This window comes from Betta splendens, chromosome 9 (genome assembly GCF_900634795.4).
Source record: "Betta splendens chromosome 9, fBetSpl5.4, whole genome shotgun sequence".
Classification (NCBI taxonomy): domain Eukaryota; kingdom Metazoa; phylum Chordata; class Actinopteri; order Anabantiformes; family Osphronemidae; genus Betta; species Betta splendens.
Window position 1 is genome coordinate 21,565,418 of NC_040889.2, and position 27,650 is coordinate 21,593,067.

The following is a 27,650-nucleotide window of genomic DNA, read 5'->3' on the forward strand; positions in this document are numbered from 1 at the left end:
CCTACGCATGTGTGTCACGGGTTGAGCAGTCACTCTGCAGACTTTTTAGTTTGCTATTCAACTGTGTCAGTGCAGCGTCCTCCTGCCTTTTTTTAACCTTAACCAACCCTGTCTTCCCCCGTCGGATGTCACATGCAGTCTGCAATCATATTAGAGACTCAGCATAAAAAAGTGGAACTATCATACCTTTTTAAGCGGGTGTTGAGTTTCATATCATATGTCTGAGGAAGTGGTCCACAATGTCACATGCATAACTAACATTTAAACTGAGGCTCACACACTGATGTTCACACACTCCGTTCAAGACAACTGAAGGTAAGAGACTGACTGGACATACGTGCATCCAGTGTTTCAGCAAAATAGTGTTTGGGTCTGTTTTTCAGCGGATTAATACATTAATGCTATTTCATTGATTTTTATATGATTGCAATGTTATCGTTCTAGCCATTAAAATGATGCACTGATTAATATCTGCTTTTTTTGCATGTAATGTTTAGATATACAGTAGAAGATTTTAAGAATATTAAGGTTTTAACTCTTTTGGTTTGAACTACACCTAATATAATTACTACTAAGTGCTGTAACCCTAAATATCTAAAATAAAACATTAATTTATTATTTAATTTATGTCCATACTTTTTAGGTGTTAGAAAGACACATTACTCGTGTTGTGGCATTGAGTTGAGAGGAGTCCGGCCTTACCGCATCCTTGTTTCTTTTCCTCTTGTCCCAAGGTAGTACTGTTAGTTCTGATGGCTCACTCAGCAGTAAGAGAACCGATTATTTGAGCCATGTGACACATTTATCTCTCCAGCTCACTGCCTGCAGCCACACATTTATAGAAGTGGTTTAAGCGAACTCTCAGCAGACCCTCGGTCTCTGGACTGAGACAGACAACCTTAAATGTCTGAGTGTATAAACGTGTGCTACTCCACTTGTGGGAAACGGCAAATGCTTAGACACCTAAGACAGAACTTGATGCTGTAGAAATACAGCATTTTGTGTAGATTGATTTAAAAGCACAGTCACATGATTTTCATATTGCATGTAGTCAGCTGTGTGCTGTTATTTGGGTTCATTGACCCTTGAGTTCACGTTGAGGCACAGTTGTCAGACACACGATGCGGTGCCAACAAATGCTGACATATGTGTTTGATCTGCAGTAACCTCTTTGTCTCAGCATTGAAACCAAAGCAGCGTCAGTGATGCCGCCTTTTGACTGAACCACTATCTCTCGTCCAATCAACTCGTCACACTCTGTGTTTACACGTTGCTCTGAGGCACACTTGACACAGCATCAGCGTCATTTTATTAATATATTGATGATTGCTGGAAAGAGCAGTGGCAAAACCTCTTGATTACAATGACTGACGCCTTTTTTCTGTTTCCCTTATTGTTGAGAAATACAAAAGATTTTTTTTCACAATGCAACGTGATTGTATTCTAAGATGAACAGTCAACTTGCATAATAAATTAATCAAATGGAATCTTTTTTGTATGAATTTTGTGTAGTGAATTGATCAGCTACTTCCTGTGTGTGCGTCTGTGCTGTGCATGTTTCTCCAGGCGTGTCGAGACTTCTTGGACTTAGCAGAGACTCACAGCAGGAGATGGCAGCGGGCGCTGCAGTATGAACGCGAGCAGCGCACTCACCTCGAGGAGACCATTGAGCAGCTAGCCAAACAGCATAACAGCCTGGAGCGCGCGTGGAGAGAAGCACCCACGCTCGTTTCCAGCACCCCCAGTGCCCCCACCACCAACAAGGGTGAGACTGACTTGTGGCTTTCAGTGTGGCTGAAGGTCATATGTGACCTGAGGAGCATTATCACAGATGAAGTCGGGTTAAAGTTGTGGAACATGAACCTGGAGACTTTTCTACCAGTTTTAACATCACGTGTTTATTCATTTAAAGCAATGTGATAGAATCATTTGTTTTTAAATGTATGATGAATAATACATTTATAGTATGAATCATCATTAATTCGTATTAAACAGCTTCGAGCTGGTCTGACAAAATCCCTTATTGAGTTGGATCCTTCAAGGTCAGTTTTCCTTCTGCATTGCATAGAATCACTTTATTGTGGATCCATGGTGGGATATTTACGAATCCCTGAACGTATTGAAAATCGCACACCCTTACATTATTCCCACTAGTCAGCCAGAAGGTGATTCTTGTTTAATTAATCACTATGGTTTATGTGTTTATATGCTGCTGTTTCCCCAATTTTGCTGAATACAAACTCATCAAAATTTGCTGCCGTCAGTGGACTTATGAATGTGTGGGTCCGATCTGCAGGGAGCGAAAGGGCACCCAAAGAAGAGGCGAGTGATGAAGATGAGGATACTGAGTACTTTGATGCCATGGAGGATTCCCCTGCGTTCATCACAGTGACCACAACCGAGAACATACAGCACAGGTCAGTCTCATATGGGGATCTCTGTGTTTAAAAGATAATTAGATAAGTGAAGGAAAGATTTTGTGAAGAATGTTACTTCTTCTTGTGGACAGCTGAACAAGGCCCTGATTGTGGGTAATGGTGTAACAACCTAACAGACTCACACACTCACAAATGATAGAATGACACTGCATTATCTCTTGGCTTGTCAGATATGTTAAAGTGGTAAAGTATGGGTAGAAATCTGGATAATGACTTTTACCGTCTTTCTTCAGGCGATCTCAGAGCAATTTAAGCGGAGCGAGTGGTGGTCAACCCAGTGACTGGACCCAGGACGACCACGTAAGTGTTTTCTGACTAAGTCTGAATAATACCACTGACATTTGAAGAAGACGCTCACGTTTGTAATCTCAGTATTTAGTAGATAAATGTGTCCTGCTGTTCATCTCGTGGTATATTTACTGTATGTAAGTGTGTTCAGTCCTCACATTCATTACTTCTTAATTCAACATCCGATGCTCGCACACACGCAGCCGCTTTCTATTTCCTGCAGCCTCGTTGTCACTCATGTGGTGCCAATGATGCACAGCTGGATCATTCTACTAAACCTTAATTAGCTGTGAAACATCTGTTCTTAGTCCTGTATTTCTGCATCTCCTCTCTTATACACCTGTATCAGTCCAGGACGTTGATATAGTATATTATAGTATAGTATATTAATAGTATATCTCTTATAACTTATATAGATGTTAAATGTTTATTTATACAAATTTAAAGTATTAACTCTTTATTTTCCCTTCCCTGACCCCTTCAACCTGATCCCAGATGTCTCCAGGCTGTAATGATGTGTCAGGGAAGGAGCTGCAGCCCTGCAGAAAGCGGCGAGCCCATATCCCAGTCAAGCCCAACTACTCCCTCAATTTATGGAGCATCATGAAGAACTGCATCGGCAAGGAGCTCTCAAAAATCCCCATGCCTGTAAGTGTCTGAGGGAAGGTCTGTCATGAGCCGCCATTAGGGATGGCGGATCGGATATAGGAGTAAGTTGGACCGAGTCAGAGCTAGAGAACCAAGATTTAGATGGAAACAAAAACCCTCCTATTAAAACAAAAGTAGGAACACAACCAGGAGAAAACACAGTAAAATGGAAAACAAACCAGGGCAAAAGGGACGTATGGCATTGAGGGAGAAGCTAATGGGAGCTATGGCATAGAGGGAGAAGCTAATGGGAGCTATGGCATAGAGGGAGAAGCTAATGGGAGCTATGGAATAGAGGGAGAAGCTAAAGGGGCTATGAGGGTGTGGCATGGTGAAGGAAACAGACAAGGTCGAGCTTTTTAATGACAGGTTAACACACCGACTGTACCTCACAATCTCACTCTCCCTCACCTTCCATTCAGGTAAACTTCAACGAGCCTCTGTCGATGCTGCAGCGTCTCACTGAGGATCTGGAGTATCATGAGCTTCTGGACAAGGCGGCGCGCTGCGACTCCTCCCTGGAGCAGATGTGCCTGGTCGCCGCCTTCTCCGTTTCGTCCTACTCCACCACGGTCCACCGGACAGCCAAGCCCTTCAACCCCCTGCTGGGTGAGACCTACGAGCTGGATCGACTAGAGGAGTTTGGCTACCGCTCGCTGTGTGAGCAGGTAATGACACAGAGGCCTTTGTGTTTATGCAGACACATTGTTAGTTGAAGCCTTTTATAACCTCGTGTTTCTATTTAATCCTAGGTAAGCCATCACCCACCAGCAGCTGCACATCATGTGATTTCCCAACGAGGCTGGACCCTCTGGCAGGAAATCACCATCGCTAGCAAGTTTCGTGGCAAATACCTCTCCATAATGCCTCTGGGTAAGACACAGCTAGGAACCTGACAACTGTGCGTAGAGTAAATAAAGGGTTCCGAGTTCCTCCCATTTGAAAGAAATACGCCACTGATCTGCCTTCTACACAATGTAAAGCCAGGCGAACGGGTGTGAGGAGAGTTTTATGACCTCGTTGACACATTCGTAAAATATGGGGATAAAGGGAGCAATGAATTGCACCGGGATGGCAGAGTGGGGGTTTGTTGGCGCAGATAAATGAGAGATTTGATAGTTCACCCAAAGGGATGCAGCGGCGTTTATCTGACTTCTCACATTTCTCTCTCACAACGTGTTGGAGTGAAATACATGTTATCAATCTGCCAGGGTTGGGTCTCACTGGAAACAGGGGGCGAAACGTTGCCTGTGCTAAGCATAAATGTGTTAAATTACACGTTTGCCAGCTAGAACAGGTCATGTTGGGAAACATTCAGAATGACAGAAGCAACCCCCAAAATCCAGCACATCACTCACTCTACAATTGCAGACTGCGCACAAATCCTGTTTTTTTCCTCTTTTAACCTTTTTGTCCCTCCCCAGGTGCCATTCACCTGCAGTTCCACTCCAGTGGGAACCACTATGTGTGGAGAAAGGTCACCTCCACGGTGCACAACATCATCGTGGGCAAGCTGTGGATTGACCAGGTCAGTCAAACCCGTGTCTCATTGGTAGCCATTCGTCCAGTCCAAGTCAGAGCATCAGTAGAGAGCTTCACAGTCTCAGGATCTACCGCTTTCATCTCTAATAACACCCTGAAATGACAGCCTCACCTTGTGACATGGCCTAGTTCTATATACAGAAGTGGTGGGTTTTATGTCTGCACGTCTTTCCACCGCATCTTTTTTACACTTTCATCTCACATGTGCATCAGTGTTACTGCTGCTGCACTGCAGAAGAAGATTAAACAGAAACAGACACTGGTGCAAGGAGCACAGCAACCAATGTCAGAAACTGCTACCTGCATGTTATTAGTGGAACTGTAAGCAGATGTCACAGTAGCCCGAAAACATAAATGAAGCCTTGAAGACGCACAAACCTTGAGTGGAGGTCGCGTCATATTACTGCTCATAAACTATTTCTAGGTCTGCTGGACTGTCGTACTGTTTATTGTGTTCAGTTCAGATCTTATTTCTGTGTTGTGACATCACTAAAGGTCAAATCGGTCTCATTCGCTCTGTTTGTTTTCCTCTCCGGCTCTGTGTCTGTATCTGTGCAGTCGGGGGACATTGAGATTGTGAATCACAGGACCAAGGAGACCTGCCAGCTCAAGTTCTCTCCCTACAGCTATTTCTCCAGGGACGTTCCACGCAAGGTAAACCTTTTTGATCTGCATAACGACCTTGGATGTATGATGTCATACACTGCAGGCTTGACTTGTGAGGTGCGTCCTTCTGCTACAGTATTGTACCAACAAATACATGTAGAGTTCATCATCAGTCTCGCAGTCATCCATGTTATTGTTCTTCCAACATTTGACCGTATCCATCCCTTCATGAATCCTATGGTCTGTTCCTTTTAAGGATGCCTCGCTTACTGTTTGCTTTTCGTTTTCCAGGTAACAGGTGTTGTTGCAGACAGTGGGGGTCAGGCTCACTACATCCTCTCTGGTACGTGGGATGATAAGATGGAGAGTGCCAAGATCATTCAGAGCAGTCGAGGCGGCAGTGGGTCGGAGGGAAAGCAGAAGACCGTCTATCAGACCTTATCTCCCAAACCTCTGTGGAAAAAGTACCCTCTCCCGTAAGTGTCCACCTCATCTCCCTCAAGAGGAAGAACACTGCAATAAAAAAGTCATACAGTAGTTGTGTGACAGCTGCAGGGTTTAGTCAATATTATGGATTGTAGAATATCACTGCATGAATTTCATCAATTTCCTCCTGCTCTCAGGGTGAATGCAGAGAACATGTATTACTTCTCTGCACTGGCACTGACCCTGAATGAGCCAGAGGATGAAGTGGGACTGACCGACAGTCGTCTCAGACCAGACCAGAGGCTGATGGAAGAGGGACGATGGGATGAAGCCAATTCAGAGAAACAGAGGCTGGAGGAGAAGCAAAGAGCAGTGAGGAGGAGGAGGGAAGCAGAGGCCTCAGACGCTCTGGACGAAGGTATGAACCGGGAAACGCCACACAATGTGTGTATGTGTAAATCATATCAATGCAATATGAAGCAACCTCTACAGTTACGGTCACGTTATTAAATTAAAAACCAGCAGAAACATGTAATAAACCATATGCTTTAAATCTGTTTATTTGCAGATTTGCATTAGTAGAGAATTGAGGATTTATGAAACTTACTGGGGGAACAAGCTTTTTCTCAAATCTACTAATTTAAGGCTTATACATGTACATCATTCTATTAGATGTAACACTGGAGTTCTATTACTGGGACAAACAAGCCTCATACCAACGATACAAGCATTGAATATGTTGCGTTCAAGTTATAAATATTTCTTTATCCCAGTGTATCTGATCCAAGAAATGGTCCTTAGTCCAACAAATACATATATATTTCAGTGGAGAAAGCAGGATTTAACAGAGGGGAGTTAGGAGGGAATACGCAGGCGTAATAGCAGCCAGTCTGGACCTTTTATTGGAGTCTTCAACCCAGTGGCGTTCCTGTGTGTGTGTGTGTGTGTGTGTGTGTGTGTGTGTGTGTGTGTGTGTGTGTGTGTGTGTGTGTGTGTGTGTGTGTGTGTGTGTGTGTGTGTGTGTGTGCAGGCTGGATTGTATTTGATGTACCCATGACTTGTCTTTTTCTTCCTCCCTCTATTGGTGGTCAGAGTGTGATTATGACTCTGGTGAGTGGGGGTTGCCCTGCGCCCCTCTGTTGTGCATCACTCCCACACACACACACACACACACACACACACACACACGCACACACACACACACACACACACACACACACACACACACACACACACACACACACACACACACACACTCCCCATCCTCTGTGTGTCCTCTGTGTGGTCTGCCTCAGTGTGGGATTGCATGACACCCCTCTCATGTCTGCAGATATTTACTCAGGAAAAAGGTCTTTTTCCTGCATACATGTGGCATTTTTCACTTAGAACTGGCCTCAAAAATAAGCGACATGAACTGTAGAGGTGTAGGTTTGTTGTGGTGAAGCCACATTAGCAAGTGATTAATTTCGCATCAAACTGCTGCAGTTTCTTCTTCAACTGTGTTTCTGTGATCAAATTACTGCACTGCACATATTCATTTGTATTTTACTGAGGCCACTGAGTTTAACGTTTTTCCCGGCACATAAGTGCAGTTCACATAAGAAGATAAGGAGCTTTCCCAAAAGCTGCGCACAGGCTAATTGCGGTCCCCTCAATGTATAAGTACTGTAAGACGGTGTATTGATCGCTTAGTGAATTGCCTGCAAGTGTGGCTTTTCCACTAAACTGAGAATAGATGATGGTGACTGAGTAATATCTGTGATTCCTCCCACAGGCAGAGAGTATGAAGGCTACCAGCCGCTGTGGTTTCACCAGAGGAGGGACTCTGTCACCGGAGAAACCAACTTTGTGTACAAGGGAGGTTACTGGGAGGCGAAGGAGAGACAGGACTGGAGCATGTGTCCTGACATCTTCTAAGCCACGAACTGACAGCAGGTCACACGTAATCTTTTTAGACAGGGAACTACTCGGCCTCTGCTCCATAAGCAATGGCTAATGAGCAGTGGATCTCCGTGAGCATGAGAATGCTTGCGTGTGTTTTATATGTCTTCAGATCACGCTGTACCTCCAAATGAACACTCAGTTTGTACCAGGGGGAAAAGAACGGACATTCACTTGGCAGTGCTCTTAAACACTACACTGGAGCAGCAGTGTGGTCACATGTGGAATCGGAGCTGTAGCCACGCAATAAAGGCACCTGCGCACCCCAGAAACCAGGTGCTTTGTAACTGCTACCCACAATGCACTTTTCGTTGATCATGTTGGACAGAATCCGTGGTAGTTTAATCGTAAACCTTGATCTAAGGGGGCAAATGTGGTTAGAAGTGTTCCTCCACTCTCTCAGTTTTATTCAGCACAATTTAGATTATGTTTGCTTCATGAATGATTTTTTTTAATCGTTTTTTGTTTTAAAATTAGGGAAAAATACATTGCAGATGATACAGATCCGAAATGTTGAAATTGATGAGAAAATATAACATAAATTACAGACATAATATGTAAAATACTCATAAAATTGTACAATCATGATTTTTTTAAAACTCAGCTTTTATAAATTGTTTTCTCTCTTGCTGCTCATTTTTACAGACGTTTTACTTCCCCCACAGACACAAAAGAGACATATAATTTATTTGAACTAATGAAATATGCAGGAGAGCAAAGACGTATTTCCTTTGGTGTGAATGTTGGGGCTCCCTCTAGATAAATGCAGTGAGTCTTCTAGTTGTTGTAGAGATAATATAGCTGCTTCTTCACTTCATATTTTAAATATGAATTGCCTCAATGCATTTCAGTCATGAAACAGAGACACAGGCATCTTCCATTCATGATACTGATTAGCAGAAATGTCCAGTAGTCAGTCTTTGAACTGTAACATCTGCAACAGTACATGATGTATCGCAAACGTTCATATCACTCTATCAAGGACCTGAATAAGCACTTTTCACTGTGGTTGACTATAGGTTAGTACATACCTGTGTTCATGTTGACAAAGGTCCACTCTGTACATGTACTTTACCTTGTCCTCTGGTGCTCTCCCTTAGCAGCACGTATTGTGTGACCATTCTGAGAAACACCATTAACAAAGATAATACAAAGTATTAAGTCGACATCAAATCACTAATTAATAGCCATCTTCCATTTAGGATCATGTGCTCAATGCACTAGCTCCATGGTGTCCACCAGTCACTAATTGGTAGTGTACATGCTTCAGTATGTGACTGAGTGGTTGTACGAGGAGTCCTGAGTGGCTTCAGCTGACAGGAAGTCAAAGGTTATGGAAGCAGACAGGGCTGGTTCCTGTAGCACGTCACTGAGCTGTCAGCCTTAGCCACAGACCACTGTCACAGCCATTGTTCCAGGTTCAACACAGCTCATATGCGTAACCCGTTCCTTCAGTGTTTGTGGACAAGCTGATCTGGGACCTGCTCATGAAGACGCCCTCAGTCTTTTGCCTTTAACTGACTGAACAAGGGAAAGATCCCCCGGACTGTGCACTACATGTCTACAGACTTTGGACAAGCTGTTTTTTTGGTAATTATTGTTAGGAATGTAGAATTCAATGCTGGAGGTATTGTATCTATTGTCTATTTGTGTGAATATTTTGTGATAAAAGAATGATATTGTAAGATGAAACATAATTCTACTAAGCTGAGTTTAAGTTATGTATTCCACATTGATCAAATCTAAAAAAAATGACATGAAAGGATTTGCTATAATTTAGATTTTTAATCCAGATTTGTTGTGCAAAAGATGGACGGCTGACCCTGAAGCACTCACAGTTTGGTTGCAGACTCTTTATTTCGTCTTAATGCACACTGTAATAATGATTTTAGAGTCATTGATGCTAACATTTTAGTAACCGTGGTTCACATTTCAACAGCTTTGATTTGCAGAATGTAAAAGTGTGATAATATGCACAAGAGAAGAAATGAATTCCTAATAAAATACTACTGAGTTTGACTGGTAGAAAGGAGTTTCCTGATAATAAATACTCTTTAAACAAAAGATTTATCACCAGTAGCATAATAATTTGATACTGAAATGAATAATGATTGATATTATTGTTTGCACAATGTGCTTCTTTTTACTCATTTTGATTCAAGTTTTTCATGGGCACAGTTTGCTCAATCTCTAAATATCTTGTTCAGAACAAGTTGGAAACTAGAATAGAATCCCCCCCCCCCAAAACAAATACACATACAGTAGGTTAATTGATAACGTCATGTATGTACAGCAAATATGAATTTACCTACAACCAGCAGCTTTAACATAACCATAAAACAATGTTGTTGTTGTTTTTTACAAATTAATCAAATGTTTGTTAATAATAATAATAATAATAATAATAATAATAAAAGGATGTTGACATTAGTTTTACGCAAAATAAACAAACCAGAGCAGACAAGCGTGATATTAATCTTCACATATCTTTTACTGTACTGTTTGGTTTGGTTCGGTTTTTCATATATCTGCTTCACACAGAAACAATTGAAACACTGATGAAGACTGTGTCGACTATCAGTCATTTCGAGTGTGTCACACTGAAGACGGGCACTGCTACATTCAACAGTTTCATTTTTTTCTATCTTGAAAAAGCATCATGCCACAGGTTAATTGGTGTCATCTGGCACAGTCATGACATCTGAACGAATGCAGATCGCTGCTGAAGGGTGGTGAAGAAACTGCGAAAGTGGTTTGCAGTCGTCTCTCTCAGCGACCAGTGATTTTATATTTCAGAATACATATTATATTTTGAATGATAACGGAGAGTTCAAGAACCATTTTAATTAATATATTTCTGAATAATACAGTATGACCTCAGTGTGCGATGGTGACCTGTAGATCCGAGAGCTGTAGCAATAATGCAGTGGTGTGCAGATGTGTTAGCTCATGGCTATTTGCTACAAACAAACAGAGTTGTCTGCCTCATGCAGAAGTGAAAAACCAACCAAAGTGTATGTGACGAGTGTACTGTAGACTAAGACCCTCTTCATCTGCCTTTCATACCTTAGAGGGTTCTAATGTAAACCCTCTGTCGCTGTTTCTCACAGCTCATCTCACTCTTAGTGTGATTTTAGCTTTAATTCCTGTGTGATTCTTTCTGTTCTGATTCTTCTCATGGGTGCCATTATTGCAAAGTTGTTGGGTTTTTTTTCATACTGTTTGTGTGATCAGTGTGCATGTGTGGCACACGTTCCCTTCGCATTCGAAGCTGCTCCGTTTTGAGGATGTAAACACAAATAAATGAAGTGAAGATGGGGACTTTGTCTTGCCTCGTCTGTGCTTCGTCTCTTCTCCGTGTACTCTGACTCATGTTGTGACATGTGATGTGTAAAACTAAATGCGTTGAAAGTTATCAGACACGTTAAAAGCAGCCTAGTGCAGGAGGTCAAAGGTTACTGACCTGCCTTTTGTAGATGAAACTGCAGATTCAACTTTTAATTTATACTAATTTAAACTTTTAAAATATTGTCTTGAATCAGCAAAGACACAATATTGAGTAAAGCAGATAATAAAGTTGTTACTGGTAACAATGCATATGTTGTCTTTTTTCTCTGTGAGGCAGTATAAAAGATGAGATTGTTTTACTGTCATGTGGCAATTTTGTATGAAAATATGACTCTTTGCGTTGAACTGTACACCTAAATACCATCAACGACCCCAGAGCATATTGTCCTTTGGCGCTGACGTTACCGCTGTGCGCGCGCCACTGCGTCTCCTCGCGGGCTTTCCGCGCTGGGCGGGTCTGGAGCGGTTTCACGTTTCCATGGCAACCAAGACGCTCCTGTCAATCAAGGCGCAAGCACAAAAAGTCAAGTTCAGCATCGAGGTACGGTCTCCGCGCTTGTCTTTTCCGGGTTTGTGTAGGTAACAAAGGCCGAACCGTGTTGGGACGAACTGTAAACGGTCACGTTCGCGTTCGTGTGTCGCTTTGTTTTGGATTAACAGCTGATTTAGCGTTAGCTTCTGTGTTTTGTTGATTATGCGGCCACACTAGCTACATTTTTGATCACGGTGACGTTATGCGCCGTTTGAAATGGTAAGAGCTTATTATTTGAAAAAGTCTTTTATAGGAAGCAAAAGAGTTTATAGGGTCTGTAGTGAAAAGAGCTGAGTCTGCCTTTGCAGCCAGCTATAGTCTTGGTCTCCTGGACAACTAGCCAACACAACCCCCACCCACCAACTCTTTACCACCGTCAGCCGTTTACTGGTTTCAAGTGTTCATGTGCAGGACATGTCTGACAGAAACCACAATGAATCAGAGAGAGATGCAGAGGACACAGATGGACGTCTTTACACCGGTCTGGGCTTTTTTCACACTACATTTATACCGTACATTTACGTGTCACTGGCTAATTTTGCATCCATTTATATCCATCCATTTTTTTTGTCTCTGCCCTCTCAGACCCACAACTCAAAATGAGTCTGTGTGAACTTGACGATTTGTCTCCTAAACGGGACCACTGTGACCTTCTGCTAGATGCCATTGATGCTCAACTGGGTCAGCTGCAGGTCTGTGATTGTTTTTCTGTCTGTTTATACTGTATGTACAGGGCAACGTGTGCATTTAATTACAGTAAGATCATCTGATTAACAGAACTTAATTAAACTAACACTGACTTAACATGTGCAGGTTCAGTCCTCAATACATCAGATGGTTTCCAAGGAGACTGATTGCAGTGCTGCTGGTAACTTATATTATAATATACACACTATTCCGAACACTAAACCTTTTTTCTAGGTGAGCATTTTGGTTTTAATTGTTGATCAGCTTGTCTCAGGTGGAGTTATCCTGTGAGCAAAGACACAGGCCTGGGAAGCACCCGCTCAAATGACACTACCATGTCTTGTCTTGATTTGAAACCCCCAACGGTGATGCATTTATCAGGTGATATTTAATTCACAACAGTGATATTAAATATACATTCTTGCTTTAGTAGCTTACTTAGTATTAGAGTAAAATGGTCAGTATTTATTTGTATGTATAAGTCTTGCTTACCTACTGCCTTGTCTCTCGTCTGCTCTACCACAGAGAAAAGCTGTGACAGTCTGTTTGTGAAAAGGGGAACCAAAAATAGGTTAAATAGACAAGCAAAAGGCAAAGAGGACATGGAGTCTCGGCGGGAGCAGGTCATCTGGAGACTAGAAAAGCTGCTTGGTGATGCCTGTAGTGAGGACGGGTTGGCAAGAGAAATGCCGCCTCCGTCAGACAGTATCTGCACTGAGGACTTCCACAGATGCTTTAGAGAAGAGATGGTGGGACCTGCACTTTCAGAGACTAATGTGCATCAACTAGATATAGAAGAGGCTGAGGGGGCAGAGGTCACTGACAGTGACAATGATCAGAGTGAACAAAAAAGACATGTGTTTAATTTTGAGAGAGGAGGATTAGCATTGATGGGAAAAAGCAATAAAATAACGAGTGCTCATTATTATGAGTCAGATATGCCACAACAGAGAAAGGAACCAGAGAAATATCTTTCCTACCACTATGGCTTAAAAATATCTCATGGTGGTGAAAAAGCTGGAGCTAGCGAGAGATACAAACTAGCACAGAGGAGTGACGACAATGCTGGCAGTAAGTACTACCCTGTACATGTTAATTATTCAGGAGACAACACAGGCTTTTTAAACATTCCTCAAATTGGACGTCAGTTTTCGCACGAGAATTAATGGATAAATTATCCACCTGTCTGCTCATGTGCATGTCCAACATTTGGATCCACAACTGCCTATCAGGCTGGTGTGCAATTTAGCAGGTTATCCACGAAGATTATTCTCAATATTTTAAGGCCTTCCTGACATTCTCCTTCTGCCAGAATCACTGTTAATCACCTGGGTCCATGCATTAAAATATTTTAGTAGAATTATCACCTTTTAAAATGCGCAGAAAAGGCATATTCTAAAGTGATAATACTATTTGTTTTCATTAGTACAATAGTCCATGTCACTTATATGACCCACATAGGATGGAACACCCTCATCCAGTGTGTAACAAGCCTGGATGACCACTCTACCAACTACTGTAACAGTGATGCATCCAAACAGGAAGAGAGTGAACCTCTAGGTAAAGCAAGTGTTTACTTTTGCTTCAGCATTAATAAAAGGTCTATGTAGCTTTCAATAAATTTAAAAAATAGTCTGTTTTTTTAAAGCTCACAGGTGCACTAACGGGAATATAAAAGATGGAAGATCTTCAGTCCATAAAGTGCAGCATAATAAGAAAGAAACATCCAGGTAAACTGAATAGATGAACAATTTGAAATGTACTATGTAAAAGCTATTATAAAACACCTCAGTGTTGTACACATGCACCACATACAAGTTTTTGTATATTCCAGACTCAGGTGGTCTTCTGGAGACAATGACAAGGAGACAGATGAGGAAAACAACCTCTGGAACAGAGGACACGAGACAGAATGGGTAAAGATTAACAAACACCTCCCATGAATGAATAGATAAAAGTAGTGATTCGCTCCTCCGTCCCCTGGGAGGCGGTGGAGTGTGTGTGTGCCTCGTTTGCCTGCGTTCCCCTGTCAGGTGTCTTATTTCCTTGTTACCTGTTGTTCAACGTGAGTTGGTGTTTTCTGCATGTGGGTCCAGGTCAATAGCTTGTGAATTTGTGAGAAAACTGGAAAAATATGCTGAGGTTAAAAGACAATGAGAAATATGGTAAAATGCAGCATCTTGTACAGGGACCTTCATGCAGACATAATGTTAACAGCTTATGGTTCGTGCCTTGCAGGAATTGGAGCGTCTGGCTGCAGACACAGCACAGATGGAGAAGGAGAAGCGAACTCTGGAATGTGTTCTGATTGACAGCAGGGACGAGAGAGACTCGATTAGGTAATAAATCAACTCAAACCAATTGCTCACACACATTGCATCAATTCAAGGATGGTTTTGTTAAACAGTAATACAACATTTTATATGTTACAGTTGCCAGCTGAAGCTGCCCAAACAGAGAGAATCCTTTGTGTTTGACTTTAAAGACACTGAAAAAGAAGTTGAAACTATACGTCAGCGTAAACAGACTCTGACAGCCGGATCCTGCAAAGAGAGGGTAATAATAAAAGCTAAACCTGTCTTTCCACATCATCGTGTCAGTCAGTGTTTTAACGAGTCCGTTTTTTTCCTTGATAAACAACTTCTTTGTTGCTCCACCATTGCACAACAGAACGTCGTCATCATGTCTGTGCTGGAGAAAGAGGAGATGGAAAGACAGCTGGACAACACGAAAACTGAACTGTTTGCTGAACAGCGACGTGCAAGAGAGGAGCTTGAGTCAATGCAAGAGGTACAATAGTCTGTTTACAGTATGACTATCACTTTCACTGATGATGAGTTCACCTTTCGAGAAAATAGGATGTTATCAGTTATTTACCTGTGTTTTTGACTAAATCGTGAATAACCTTTTGTGACAATTGTTTGATAAGAACTGCACTGTTACATTTGTTGTTTAGAAGTTGGAGGAGACTTGTGAGTTGCTTCAAAGAGCAACGGAGGCAGAAGCCTCACTAAGGGAGACGTGTGCTTGTCTGGAGGCGAAACAGAAGCAGAAAAAAGAGCAGCTTGAGGTGGCGCCTTGTTTCCTGACACAAATTAATACAATTAATACAATTAAATATTTTTGTCTGTCAAACAAATCACACAATCTCAGCATCCACTTGTCTAAATCTTTTCATTGCTGACTCGATGACTTAGGCTGCTGAGACTCGAGTAACGGAACTCCATGTTGAACTGGGAGAATATAATATCAGGTTGGGAAGTCTGGAGAAGCTGTTGGCTCAGAAGGAGCTACAGCTGATGGAGTTCCAGGAACAATGTGAGGCCTTACAAGCGGACAGAGACAAGTTGAAAGTGGAGCTACAGCAGCTAAAAACCAGCTACTACAAAACACTGGAGGAAGCTCAGGAGCAAGCCTACAGAACGACGGTAAATACAGATTGCTGACATTTTCTAATTCTAACAGTCATTTTCTAAAATTAAAGAAAGATTATTCTCTTTCATTTGCTAACAGGCATCAAATTTAGCTGCCTCATATGAATGATTCATTTAACTCCAGGTTAATCAGCAGGTTGAGGAGGGGAAAGTGAATGCGTTAAAAGAAGAGACAAAGTGTCTCACACAGCATATTGAGTCCCTGCAGCGTTCTGTTCAGGTCAGTGAACAGTTAAACCCAGTGGTACAGCACCCCAGTAATATTTGGTTAACTGTACAACCTCTGTCATGCTGGCAGCTGAAAGAGGAAGAAGCCGGGCAGCTAAGGGAATCGCTGGAAATGCAGAGGGTGGAAGCAAAGAACCTTGATGTGGAAGCCTTGGAAAAGGTATTCTCATAGTCCGTTGGATCAAATATGCAAACATGGTTCTATGACGCGCACAGCATGCTCCTATTCAGGTGCACAAAGCCATTGATGAGGAGAGGAGGAAGTGGGAGGCAGAAAAAGTGGAAGCTGTGCGTGTGCACTGTAGGATCCTGGAAGAGCAGAATGGAAGGAGCCTGGAAAAGATGAGGAGCGAGATGCAGCGAGAGAAGAGCAAAGCACTGGCTTTTCAAGAGCAAGTGTTGAAACTAAAAACAGTGAAGTGACTCCCGTCCTTGATGACAGACGTTACGATTCTAAATAAATCCTCATACATTTCCACTCTATATTTGCACATTTTCATTGTATTTCAAAGACAGTGCAAGAGTTGGAGAGTGAACGCTGTGCACAGCACAGAGAACAGGAGTCACTGCTGGCTGGTATTTGTAAATCACTGAAAGAGGAGCACCAGGCACAGCTGCATCGGTTGCAAAAAGAGATGGCAGAGGTCTGGGAAAACCGCTGCAAGCAATAACTTAGAGGTATATCAAAGTGAAGTGTTGTAGAATAGCTGACGTGTAATTTGTGGTTATAGGAGAGTCAGAGGAAAGTGCTGCGTATCCAACAGGCCAGTCAGCTGGCAGAGGAAGAAGCTGGCAGGCTGCGGGTGATGCTGGAGGAAAAGGAGAGCAGCCAAAACCAAATCACAGCTGAGCTGGACCAGCAGCTCAGGGCCTGGACGACAGAACTGGGGACAGAGTGCCAGCATCTGCACCTCTTAGTGGAACAGTGTGGAGCCAAACAAAGGGCTTTGCACCTTCCTCTCAGGTAATGCATAGGGGGTTTATAAAGAAACAAATACTTATAAACAACACTGTGCTGATTAAGTTCTGACAGCTGGGCCTTTGTATTGTGTAGTCCTACTGCAGCTGAAGCTCTTGCAAACCTGAGAACACTGAGGGAACACCTGAAGCACTTGATTAGTCACCTACAGCAAGAGCTTGAGTCACAGAAACAAACCAGTCAGCAGCTGCAAAAAGACAAGGTAGGATTTAAACTACACTCTACCACATACATACTTTATGATTGGATATAGTTTAATATATGGTGAAAAAAGTGTCACAGTAAAGTATGTGGTGGAAAAAGGGTTATAGTATAGTATGTGGTAAAAAAACTAAAAGTAAAGTAGGTGCCATTGTAAAAGTCTCATAGTATAGTATAGGATATATGTACATACATACATACATACAACGTGTACAAAGTATATATTTTGTTAGGAGCGAGAACTGAGTATCCAGAGGCAACAGCTGAGGGTGGAGAGAGATCAGGCTTTGGGCTTCCTGAAGGAGCAGCTCATTCTGGTATGGCCTTAGATTCTTTGTAAAGCTTGTGTTTGTTCAAATAGACAAAAAAACATTGGACTGCCACTTATGCAGGAGCACGTTGAGGAGTTAAGCAGGCTGAGTTTGGTTCGTATGGGTGGTGGAAGAGCTGATGGAGGAGTGGCAGAATCTCTCCACAAGCAGCTGAAGGCCAAAGACTTGGAACTCAGACAGGTTCAGAAGAACACGGGCCGGTGGAGGGAACAGACGGCAGCTCGTCTGGCATCGAGGTTTGAACTACAAAGGTAATGTGTTGAGGTTGACAGAGGTTATGTTATCAAATGTCTGATAACCAGTTTGCGTTTGTCAAAAGCAAACTGAAAGTGGTATGCTCCTTAGACTTAGCCCCTTTCATATGTGACATATATGTTTATCTTCTAGAAAAGCAGAAGATGTTCAACGAGAAGGGCAAAAAATGCGTGATGGGACTGAAGGAAAGATGGCCTTTAATGCTAAGGTACAAATTATATTGGTTCTACTGTACGTAAGCACTGACATAGTTACTATATGTTACAACATATATGTGACTGTACTCCTTTGTGTCTTTGTTCAGTCTTACTATCTTTGCTACTGACTCATGATTAATGAGGTGATGGGTAGAATTTAACTTTAACTTAACTAAGTCCTGTTTGTGACTTTGTCATGGAGCAGACTTTACCACGGACACAGCATTGTTCTTTTTACACATCATCTATTATAAGCTGCTATCTATATTAACCCTGAAAAACACCAGCCTGATTCCACAAGACACATGTAAAATCCTCACAAGACCTAAAATCTACCAAACTGAGAAGAATTTTGCTGAAAACTGACTGAAACTTGACATGACTGAATGACCTGTAACTGGTGAGGATGAAAAAGGTCCCGCTGCAATTTTCAGTTGACCTACAGTATCTGCAGATTGATTCAATTCTTCAGCATCATACCTTGCTACCCGCTGTTGATGCTTACGGTTCATGTATTTGTTTTGACAAAGGTCTCTTCCTGTGCCCCCTTCCCATCAGGAAGCTCAGATTTGCTCTTCCTCCCTTTGTGCCGTGGACTCTGCTGCCTCCTACTGTCCCTCAGATTCATCTTCCTTCAAGCTTCTTCGTTATCTCCAGAGTAAAGTGAAGCAGCTCCGGGTAGAAAACCAGGCCTACAGCAATAGTTCAGCTCCTTCTAATTCAGATCTTACAAGAGTGAGTATATTATGATGATTATAGAGTCCCCCTTATGCTCTATGAAACTACTTTTGCAATAATGCACAAATTTACAAATGAATGGAAATAATTTAAATAACAAAAGACAAACAATTGACATGTTGAAAAATATTTACTATATTATTTTTGTTTTTGTTTCTTCTTCCAGATTCAAGGTGGGGACAGTGCTGGGATCTGGAGCCAGTCTTCAATCAATGCACCCTCTAGTTAAGGATATGAAACCTTATTCTGTGTGAGAAAGGATGTGCACCAGTAACCTCATATTTCTAAAATCTGTGTCTAAAGCATTTCAAGATGATCTTTTCAACCATAGAAATGAATCATTCACAGTTACATGTGCTTACAACTGCAGATTAACGGTCACAGTGACACAACTGAGGAGCGTGTCATCAAGCTCACATTCCTCAGTGGGAACTTAATGTGCGATGGTTGCATTTATGACCTATGGTTGCAGTGAACTGTGAATGACTGATGAAGTTATATTTCACGGAAGGCTACAGATCATGTGAGTTATGTCAAGGAACCTCATAAAGCTGACTGTTCCTTATAAAAAACTCTTGTAAATTGCAAATGTTGCATGTTTATTTTTTTTTTAAGAATTTAAAAAGCCTTTAAACCTCTTTAATCTACTCGATGTAAGAGCATTTATTGTACCAGTTTTTTGGTGGATTCGACATAACTACTAGCTCATTTTATTTATCTATTGTTCTCAAGGTGGAGTAGTACTTTCCTCCAATCTTGTCAAACATATTGCATAAGACCAACTTTATTAACTACTAACAAATGTTTGTTAGAGTAACCAGAATTAACAGATTTAGAGCTGACACTAGCTGAGCTGATCATGACTTAAAAAAACTGTTGAAAATAAATCTTATTCCTGTGACACATTATAAAGTATTGTATTCAATAAATGTTTATTGTAATGTGTATTTAACGGTTAACCAGATAAAATATTTTAGAATGAACTTGTTTGCACATTTTAGTCATCAGACCAAGAGGGTTCATTACAGGCATTCCAGAAGTCAAACCAGAGACCCATAAACTTCAGTTTACATCATGTGCAATGATGTAAACTGAAGTTTGTGTTTTCCCTAAACCTAAGATACATTTCATCAACTAATCAAAGAATCTCTGGATTGACTAGGCAAGAGTTTATTGAAAAACAAATATAAAGTACACTGAACACTCAATGGCTGCAACGCTAATATACATATGAAAATACAAACAAATCATACAAAAGTGAAATTCCTTTCCTTTTACTTCTTGTGCTTCACACTGGCATTTAAGTACACAGTACACCTGTGTGCTGATGACTAGGCTTTGGCAAAATTATAACTAAGGGCAAATATAAATTCTGCAATATATAAAATTGTTTAGATAAGGCTGCCTTTAGACTGTACAAAGTTTTTATATAATGACACTTGCCCTGGAGATCTGAAGGAATAAATTACATCAATGTTGCAGTTAGCTTTTACATGCAGTTGCCTGAAGTTACGGTCAGAGAACCTAGACTAAATGACTGTAGAGGAAAGGACGTGTTGCACAAACAGGTTCAAAAATGCACAGTATGCATCCTTTGCCAAACTGACCATCAAGTGGCTCTGAGTCCTCGTGGTCTTTTCAGTAACAGTATGACCAGTCTTGCGTATGATCACATTTCCATGTCCTCCTCTCCGGAGCTGTGGGCCACAGTAAAGCTGTACACAGGAGGGTGTGTGTGCGCAGGTGGACTGGAGGGGCTGAGGGCACTGTGAGGGTTGGGGGACGGACACGGGGTTGGGGAATGCCGTGTCACTGTCTGTTGTTTTCGCTGTTTCTGTAAGGAGTCCTTTAGCCTCCGACAGAAAGGATCATCTGGTGGTCGCCACAGCACCAACTCCATGCAGGAATGGCTCCTAAGAGTATGTGGAAGACATGGGAGACAGAAAGAAGAAACAAGTTGAAAAGCTTCAAGGAGGACTTATCAGGAGAACAAACGTCACATGTTGACCTAGGCTCTAAACAGTAAATGTTCTAATAGCAAAGTAAGAAGCACATACACAGACTGGGCTACTGTGTGCGGCAGGATGTCACTGATGCCGCGCTGCAGGCCCTCCTTCAAACTGTCAGAAATCACCAGCACTGGTCGTCTTGGTGCTGGCTCTACATCCAGATTGTCATCCTCATCATCATCTTCCAGCGTTATTCTATGATACATCAATATGGGATTATTTACTGACATTAAAAGCTAAAATATGCAACTCTGGGAAATCAAGAGGTTTGAGGCTCAGCCCTCCCTCATTCTACTTTTAATTATTATTAAGACATTTGAAGGAAACAGTTACAGTAGTAGTAAATAGTAATACTCCCTCTGTAAAATCTACATTTTTTGTCACAAAAGCCAAATGATAAAAATAGATCCAAGCTTAGAAAAACATAATACTTTATAAATAAATATCAAGAACCTAGATAATACATTAAACCATTCCAAAAACTTAGATTTATTAATTCTTCATAAATCTGGATTGACTGGTGGGATGTAGATAATTTTCCTGTCATACAGAGAGAAGCTTATGGTCAATAATGCAAAATGTTCAGGTCCTATGTCTGCAAAGAAGGTCCAATTCATTGTCTCCTGTCCCACTGGGCTTCTAAGAGACTATGAGGAGTTTCTGTTACAAGCCCTCCCATTCGTCTCATCTGATTGTAATCTGAGGCAGGTCTGCTCGTCTTATAGGTTTCCAACCCTTATTGACATAATGACATATATGCAACTTTTCACACACAAAGCATACTTCATACCTGTCTTCAATCTCACGAAGTTTCCTTTGAGCTGCCTCTATCTCCATGCAGGAGCTCTCCGTGTCAGGTTGGGACAAGGCAGACGAGGTCTGTGGCAAACTCAAGGGCTGGGGTGTTGCACAGAGCTGTGGAAGTGCAAGACTGGCTTGTGCTGACAGAAGTGGGCAAACATTTGTTGTTGGCCAGTTATTACAGGTGCTAGTGTTTTCTGAAATGTCGGCCTCCGCCTCAATCCTCCTCTTCTTGGCACTACATGCTCTGAAAAAAATATATACATATTTATATTGACAAAAGTATATTTATTACAGCACTGTTATCCATCTTGCACTTGTTATGTATTTCTAACTTACTCATCATCAACTCTCCTCCTGTGCTTTCTGAGGCATCGTGTCTCCCAGGTGCTGTGAGGCAGACAGATATGAAAAAAATGTCAATGTCAAGCTAAAATAGACACACATATTAGCCAAAACCCTAACACTATTTTAAAAGTAAAACTCATGGAGACAATGCATGTACAATGATCTGGATCATGCTAGTCACAGAACACAGCGAAACAGGGCTAAATTAATGCAAGTCTTCATTCACTGCAACTGAAAATTGATGAGGAAAACAGGCAAACAAGGCTGTGTCACCGTTGCAGTTTTCTGTCTCCATCATTTACAGAAAAGTGATGTGACTGAGTCTGAAATTATTCATACCCCCTAACTTAAAGTTACTTTCATTCAACCAGTGTTTTTTTTGCTGTTGTTTTAACTGGAAATGACACAGGCCTCAAAAGATAATAAGACGATGCACAAGAGCCATCATTGTGAAAAACAATACTAATTTTCCATATTATTCAACGCTTCTCAATAATCAGGCTATTACAGCAATCAAACGCTTCCTATTATTGCTGTCCAGCTTTTTTGCTTGCCTCCACTGGTATTTTTGCCCATTCATCTTTAGCGGACGGTCCGCTCTGATCAGTCTACAGGTGCGGTGCTGTGATGCTCTGTATTCTGGCACCTGTTGATCACAACCAGCATCACATTTACCCTGTTATATCCTGATTTGCCCTTACATTAAACCACTAGGCGCTATCAGTGCTGTTGCTGATCTGCAAATCGATCAAACGCTGTCAACGATTGTCGGTTACATTTATTTTGACGTCACATACTCACTGGTCATAAACTGACGCTCTCTGCAGGTCAGCAGACATCATTGGAGATCCAAGGTCAAACGCGGGGAGGCTCGTAGGACCTGAAAATGAATACATGGCTGGCAGAAACCCCGGATCACTGCTGGATGGAGCAGGGTGATGCATGGTGGTCCAGTCCGTGAAATGGTTTATAGACACACGCTAGTAGATAACTACAACCGGGTCTATCTGGAAAATCAGCATTGATTCCAGTCAGATAAGCGGATGAAAGTATTTTTCTGTAACGTGCATGACGCATGACTTATCGCATTACACTTGCATGGTGAAACGGTCAGCTGGCTGCTTGTCTACAACAACTAGCAGCACTGTCATTTTATCGTTAACCTACATGGCATATACACGCACACGGTAACAACCGCCCTCTGTTACAGAATCACGTTAGCAGCTTTACGAGATAAGCAGAAGCCCACAAAGTTGTGGCTGGAGGCCGACCTGTGCAGCTGCACTGCCCCGTAATGTCTCACTGCTTATGTTAATGTTTTGCTAGCTCGGCTCCGCTCACCACACCGTGTTTCCCCTGGACTAGCCCCATTAGCGCACAACGACAGACTCTACGCGCTCGTGTCCAACTGACCTACTGTTACGACGCTACCGACGAACCGAAGTGCGCAACGATTTGACGTCACTTTAGGTGGAAACACTTTGAAAGGCAGTGTGAACGCAGCCGTGGTTTTCTGGGTACGCTGAAAGCGCCAGACGCGCTGGAAGATGCGTCGAAGTTCTAGAAATGCGAACGTGCCGCTAGGTGAATTGTGGGTAATGTAGTTTCAGTGCGACTAATGCGTGCGTTAAAACACACGGTTTAGTTGAGACAGAGGTCAGCTGGGTGACGTTTAAAATGGCGAGTTAACTGTCGATACTGGTAAATTAGAAACATACATAAACATTAATTGAAACTGGAGCATTGCAGACAACTGATATAAAAAATTACGTCTGGTGAAAAGGTTTTTAATAAATCAGCAAACGCACTCTCATAACTATAACTTTATCACCATAACGGGCCACTACAATTCTTAACCACTAGGTGTCTCTTTATTTCACTTGATTGAAAGTCTAAAGCCTCGACTCTTTCTTTGAGGTTGGCGGCTTTGTAAGAGTTTTCCTGCCATCAGTAATTAGTCATTTGTCATAACTATGGTCTGTGCCTCAAGAGAACAACACCACACACAACGACAGACATTTACAAATGAGGATAAATCCGACGGGCAACTATTTGTCGTCCTTGTCAAAGAGTACAAGCGTCAACAAGATAGTTACCTCCTGGAACCTGTCGATGTTCCGCCCCACAGTCCAGTGTATCTTGGTTGGACCCTCTTGATTTCCGTCGAGTTGTCGGCGGAATCGCAAATGACGAGTCATATGACCCAGACGTACTAGAAGCTGTTGTTTGAGCCTGTGTCCTTATTCTTCACGGTGGAGTTTCTCTGTAGGTAGGACACCGCTGTTTACTCGAGTGCGATGGGTAGCATCTCGTTACTTTTTAGCTGGGACAATGTTATTATGTAACTTAACGACAGTATTTAATCTTTAATGATATTTATTTCTAATATGTAAATTATTGTCTTGTATGCAGTTTTCTTCCTCACATGTTATTTGTAGCGTGGCGTTATTTTGTTTTGTCTGGCAGGTTTTCCAGAATGTTGCCTTTAATCCTAATAGGTCTACTGGCCTGTGCCTCTGCCAAACCATGTGGTGAGTTTGTTTTAGTTAGTAACCATGACTGTCCACCGGTCTCTTAAGCCTGACTTTCTGAAAAACCCAATTTACAAATATAATGACTCACTGATCTGGACACTCACTGATTTCGCAATTATGTCTTTATGAACAGGGGTAGCTTGATATTGCCCGACTTTTCACATAACGTGTCCAGCTTAAAATTTTGAAAAGAAAAAAAAAGTATAAATGGTATAACTTACTTTCCCTGAGTTTAGAGTAAAATATAATGTATTGTATAATGTATAGATTTTTTCAATGTCTTTGTTCCCTTTGTTACTGCTGATGCTGCAGTTCTGCTTTAGTGATGATTCAGATCCTGTTGATTTCTGCTTGAGAGTGACTTAGGTTTGTTTTTCACGGCTGTGATTTCTGTCTGACGTCTTTATCTGATAAATATTTCAAAGCAGATAGTGAAGGCTCACACCAAGAGGTGCTTCTCTCAATCAATAAGAACCTCCTTCGCTCTATGGGGACGCAGGAGGAACCTCCCAATCCCAGCGTGCACCTGGCATTACGACTTTCGAACGTGCACAACCTTGCCAAGGAGAACGAGCACCTGAACAGACTCAAAACCAAATTGCACAATGACATACAAAAGTAATGTAGCGATCACAGATGTTCTTTTTCTTGTTGGTGTGATGTAACAAATGCCCCATTTAAAATCTGATGTGTGATTTCACTTTTATGTAGTTCCCTGAACTTGTGTCTGGTGTTTTTCTCAGCTCTCTCTCTAACAGCCAGCCAATAGATGGCCTCCTGGCACTATACACTCTGGCCTTAAAGTCCTCCTGCTATGACCTCAACACCGTCACCTTCACTGTGGCTGAGAAGAGGGAGACTCTGCTGACAGTCCTGAAGAAGCAGATGGAGGACGAGAAGGAGCATATTGCCTGTACGTTGTCATTCGACTTAAAGGTCAAGTTTGTCATAAAAAAGCTCATCATCCTGTTTTACATTGTGCTACAAAATGAGTTCAAAGTTTATTGCTGCAGCTACTACTTCTGAAAGGGATCCATAAGAACCGATGCACTTACTAATTATTAATATTATTACTCGGGTTATCCTTACAGTATGTCTCCATTTTGTTGTATAATAAGCTTGATGTCATGTTACTAATTCTTTAGTAGTTAGGTTATTGGAGAATATAAAGGTTTTTCATGTTCTTGAACCATAATCCAAAGTCAAAGTGTAACTGTGTGTCTTCTGTTTCTTTTCCTCCTTCATGCAGTCAGCCAACGCCCTTCGACCAACTATTACCAGTACTCCCTGGGTATTCTGGCTCTTTGTGTCAGCGGCGTCAGGGTCAACAACCATGTCAGCAACAAGCTTATTAAGGCCGTAGAACATGAGCATTTCAAACATGGAGACTCTGTGAGTATAGGTGAGTGAAACCTGACAATGTTTTAATTATTATTTAATAGGTAAATGTGCAATATATGAAATACATGTACACATTAATCGCAAATCATAATATAAGTACTAACTAATTATTACAGAACACGAGTAAACCAGCTGAGTGTTAGGTTTTCAAAACTGACATGAACACGAAGAAGAGACTGGACAATTAGTATTAGTAGAGTTGTCTTACGAGGGTTTTTCCTCTAAGTGCAGTTCTGTCTCTTCCTGTAGATACCTATGCCATGGCTGGAATGGCTCTCCAGTGTGTGAAGACTGCAGGTTTTCATGTGCACGGTGCTGCTGAGCTCAACATTGCCCTCAGCACGATTAAGCAGAAACTCACTACAGCTCGCAGGGCTGATGGCCATATCGGCAATGAATTCAGCACAGGTCTTGCAGTTCAGGTAAGGATCCTACTGGGACTTGTCTCCATCACAGTATTCTAGAACAGCTTATTTGCAGCTCATGTGTAATTATTTGTTGCGACCCAGGCCTTATTGGCAATGGGCAACCAGGTGGAGGAGTGTGCTGCCTCACTGGAGGCCATGAGGACAGACGCCAGAAGGAACATATACCACAACCCCATGGCTATGTCTCAGATTCTACCAGCTCTCCAGCAGAAATCCTACCTCACGGTTCAAAACCACGACTGCCTCAATGAGGATGGTACATGCAACCTTATATCTGCCCCCTGAGGCCACTGTGTCTATGCTGTTATTGATGTTCACCTCCCCACAGACACTCTGGTGCTGGAGCCCACTGATCCTGTGGTAGTTACAGCCAGTGACAGCAACGTGGCAGTGGCAGTGACAGTGGAAGTCATCACGTCTGGTGGGGTGGCTGCTGTTTACTCTGTGGATGTGCCAAAGGGCAGCTCTTTGTTGGAGGCCCTTGAACTCCTCAAGGGGAAAAATGCCGGCTTCACGTGAGTTTGCTGTGTCATTGGCTTTTGTGCTGGGTTCAGCTTTTTGTTAAAAAGTCTTTTTTATGCTGCTTTTCAGGTTTGAGACAGAGTCCAGCCTGTGGGGACCATTCCTCAGTATGGTGAATGGAGAGCAGGCCAGGCAGAGTGACCGCAGATACTGGCACCTCTCCTCTGATGGCACTGGTCTGACTGAGGGTGAGGACACATGCACACATATGCACTGTGACTTACTAAGAGTCATCTATTAATTTCTGTGATCTGCTTCCTAATTAAAGAAAAATGTTTGTTTGTTTCTTCAGGTATCAATGACTATAAGATTGAAGCAGGACAAAAGGTGACCATTAAAAACACAAGCTATTGAGAGTCAGTCGGTGAAGGATCCAAAGCTTTCATATCAAGTTTAACCTATATTTACACTTAATCAGAATGATTCACTTTAGGTACTGTAGAATGTGTCAATATTACTAATATAACATACTGTATGTTAAATTACTGTGAAATGTTTTACAAAATGCAATTGTATTTTCAAACAAATAAAGCTGTGATAGATTTTTAAATTCATTTTTCACAGTGTTTGTGTTTATATTAGTTTGCATAGATTTAGATGTGAAAGCTTTCAACAACAATAACTATTGTTGAACAGGTAAAGCTACTTTAGTCCTGATGGCTGGGTGGATTTTAAAATGCTTTTGAAATCATATACATACAAATTCAGCGACAAACATTCCTAAACAATAAATACAACATGAAAGTAAAAGTCTTCCTTAGCAATAAAATGTGATTTTTATTTATCA

General features: G+C 41.8%; 4 protein-coding genes across 15 annotated transcripts in view; 3 read left to right on the forward strand and 1 right to left on the reverse strand.

The window, feature by feature from the left end:
- osbp2b (oxysterol binding protein 2b) overlaps positions 1-11,207 on the forward strand; it is a 31,724-nt gene extending 20,517 nt beyond the window's left edge. For 2 of the 3 annotated variants that reach the window (XM_029162265.2, XM_055511673.1), the window contains 12 exons: positions 1,567-1,765; positions 2,297-2,417; positions 2,672-2,738; positions 3,222-3,374; positions 3,797-4,042; positions 4,127-4,247; positions 4,799-4,902; positions 5,475-5,570; positions 5,814-5,998; positions 6,146-6,366; positions 7,041-7,058; positions 7,723-11,207. In XM_029162265.2, the coding sequence (XP_029018098.1) occupies positions 1,567-1,765; positions 2,297-2,417; positions 2,672-2,738; positions 3,222-3,374; positions 3,797-4,042; positions 4,127-4,247; positions 4,799-4,902; positions 5,475-5,570; positions 5,814-5,998; positions 6,146-6,366; positions 7,041-7,058; positions 7,723-7,865 (1,674 nt within the window). In that variant the 3' untranslated portion in view covers positions 7,866-11,207. The remainder of the gene's footprint in view (positions 1-1,566; positions 1,766-2,296; positions 2,418-2,671; positions 2,739-3,221; positions 3,375-3,796; positions 4,043-4,126; positions 4,248-4,798; positions 4,903-5,474; positions 5,571-5,813; positions 5,999-6,145; positions 6,367-7,040; positions 7,059-7,722) is intronic. The other variant, XM_029162267.2, reaches the window with a different exon arrangement.
- Positions 11,208-11,702: 495 nt separating this feature from the next.
- si:ch211-102c2.8 (myosin-8) lies at positions 11,703-19,803 on the forward strand. 6 transcript variants are annotated; one of them, XR_005898083.2, is made up of 25 exons: positions 11,703-11,778; positions 12,181-12,250; positions 12,355-12,461; positions 12,583-12,637; positions 12,721-12,837; positions 12,982-13,527; positions 13,918-14,016; positions 14,105-14,186; positions 14,291-14,372; positions 14,695-14,795; positions 14,889-15,012; positions 15,127-15,246; positions 15,413-15,526; positions 15,654-15,884; positions 16,015-16,110; positions 16,189-16,278; positions 16,335-16,532; positions 16,631-16,762; positions 16,850-17,082; positions 17,173-17,299; positions 17,532-17,615; positions 17,691-17,881; positions 18,018-18,093; positions 18,613-18,817; positions 18,987-19,803. XR_005898083.2 is itself a non-coding variant. In XM_029163628.3 (25 exons), the coding sequence occupies exons 1-25, from the start codon at positions 11,716-11,718 to the stop codon at positions 19,047-19,049; spliced, it is 3,378 nt and encodes a 1,125-aa protein (XP_029019461.1). In that variant the 5' UTR covers positions 11,703-11,715; the 3' UTR covers positions 19,050-19,803. The 6 variants fall into 6 exon arrangements, 5 of the variants coding, with proteins under 5 accessions (XP_029019461.1, XP_040928235.1, XP_040928233.1 ...); XM_029163628.3 differs by having other exon boundaries at positions 18,641-18,817; XM_041072301.2 differs by having other exon boundaries at positions 16,350-16,532; positions 18,641-18,817.
- A 171-nt stretch (positions 19,804-19,974) lies between these two features.
- On the reverse strand, positions 19,975-23,555 carry ccdc117 (coiled-coil domain containing 117). 2 transcript variants are annotated; one of them, XM_029162339.3, is made up of 6 exons: positions 23,392-23,553; positions 22,780-22,985; positions 21,970-22,020; positions 21,620-21,877; positions 20,878-21,024; positions 19,975-20,733 (listed from the first exon to the last, which is right to left on the reverse strand). In XM_029162339.3, the coding sequence occupies exons 2-6, from the start codon at positions 22,920-22,922 to the stop codon at positions 20,490-20,492; spliced, it is 843 nt and encodes a 280-aa protein (XP_029018172.1). In that variant the 5' UTR covers positions 22,923-22,985; positions 23,392-23,553; the 3' UTR covers positions 19,975-20,489. The 2 variants fall into 2 exon arrangements, with proteins under 2 accessions (XP_029018172.1, XP_029018171.1); XM_029162338.3 differs by having other exon boundaries at positions 22,780-23,555.
- A 543-nt stretch (positions 23,556-24,098) lies between these two features.
- tcn2 (transcobalamin II) lies at positions 24,099-27,417 on the forward strand. 4 transcript variants are annotated; one of them, XM_029162308.3, is made up of 10 exons: positions 24,099-24,247; positions 24,445-24,509; positions 24,938-25,130; positions 25,256-25,425; positions 25,762-25,914; positions 26,163-26,335; positions 26,423-26,597; positions 26,670-26,856; positions 26,933-27,051; positions 27,156-27,417. In XM_029162308.3, the coding sequence occupies exons 2-10, from the start codon at positions 24,455-24,457 to the stop codon at positions 27,215-27,217; spliced, it is 1,287 nt and encodes a 428-aa protein (XP_029018141.1). In that variant the 5' UTR covers positions 24,099-24,247; positions 24,445-24,454; the 3' UTR covers positions 27,218-27,417. The 4 variants fall into 4 exon arrangements, with proteins under 4 accessions (XP_029018141.1, XP_029018143.1, XP_029018142.1 ...); XM_029162310.3 differs by having other exon boundaries at positions 24,100-24,247; positions 24,941-25,130; XM_029162309.3 differs by having other exon boundaries at positions 24,133-24,243.
- The last annotated feature ends 233 nt before the right edge of the window (positions 27,418-27,650 follow it).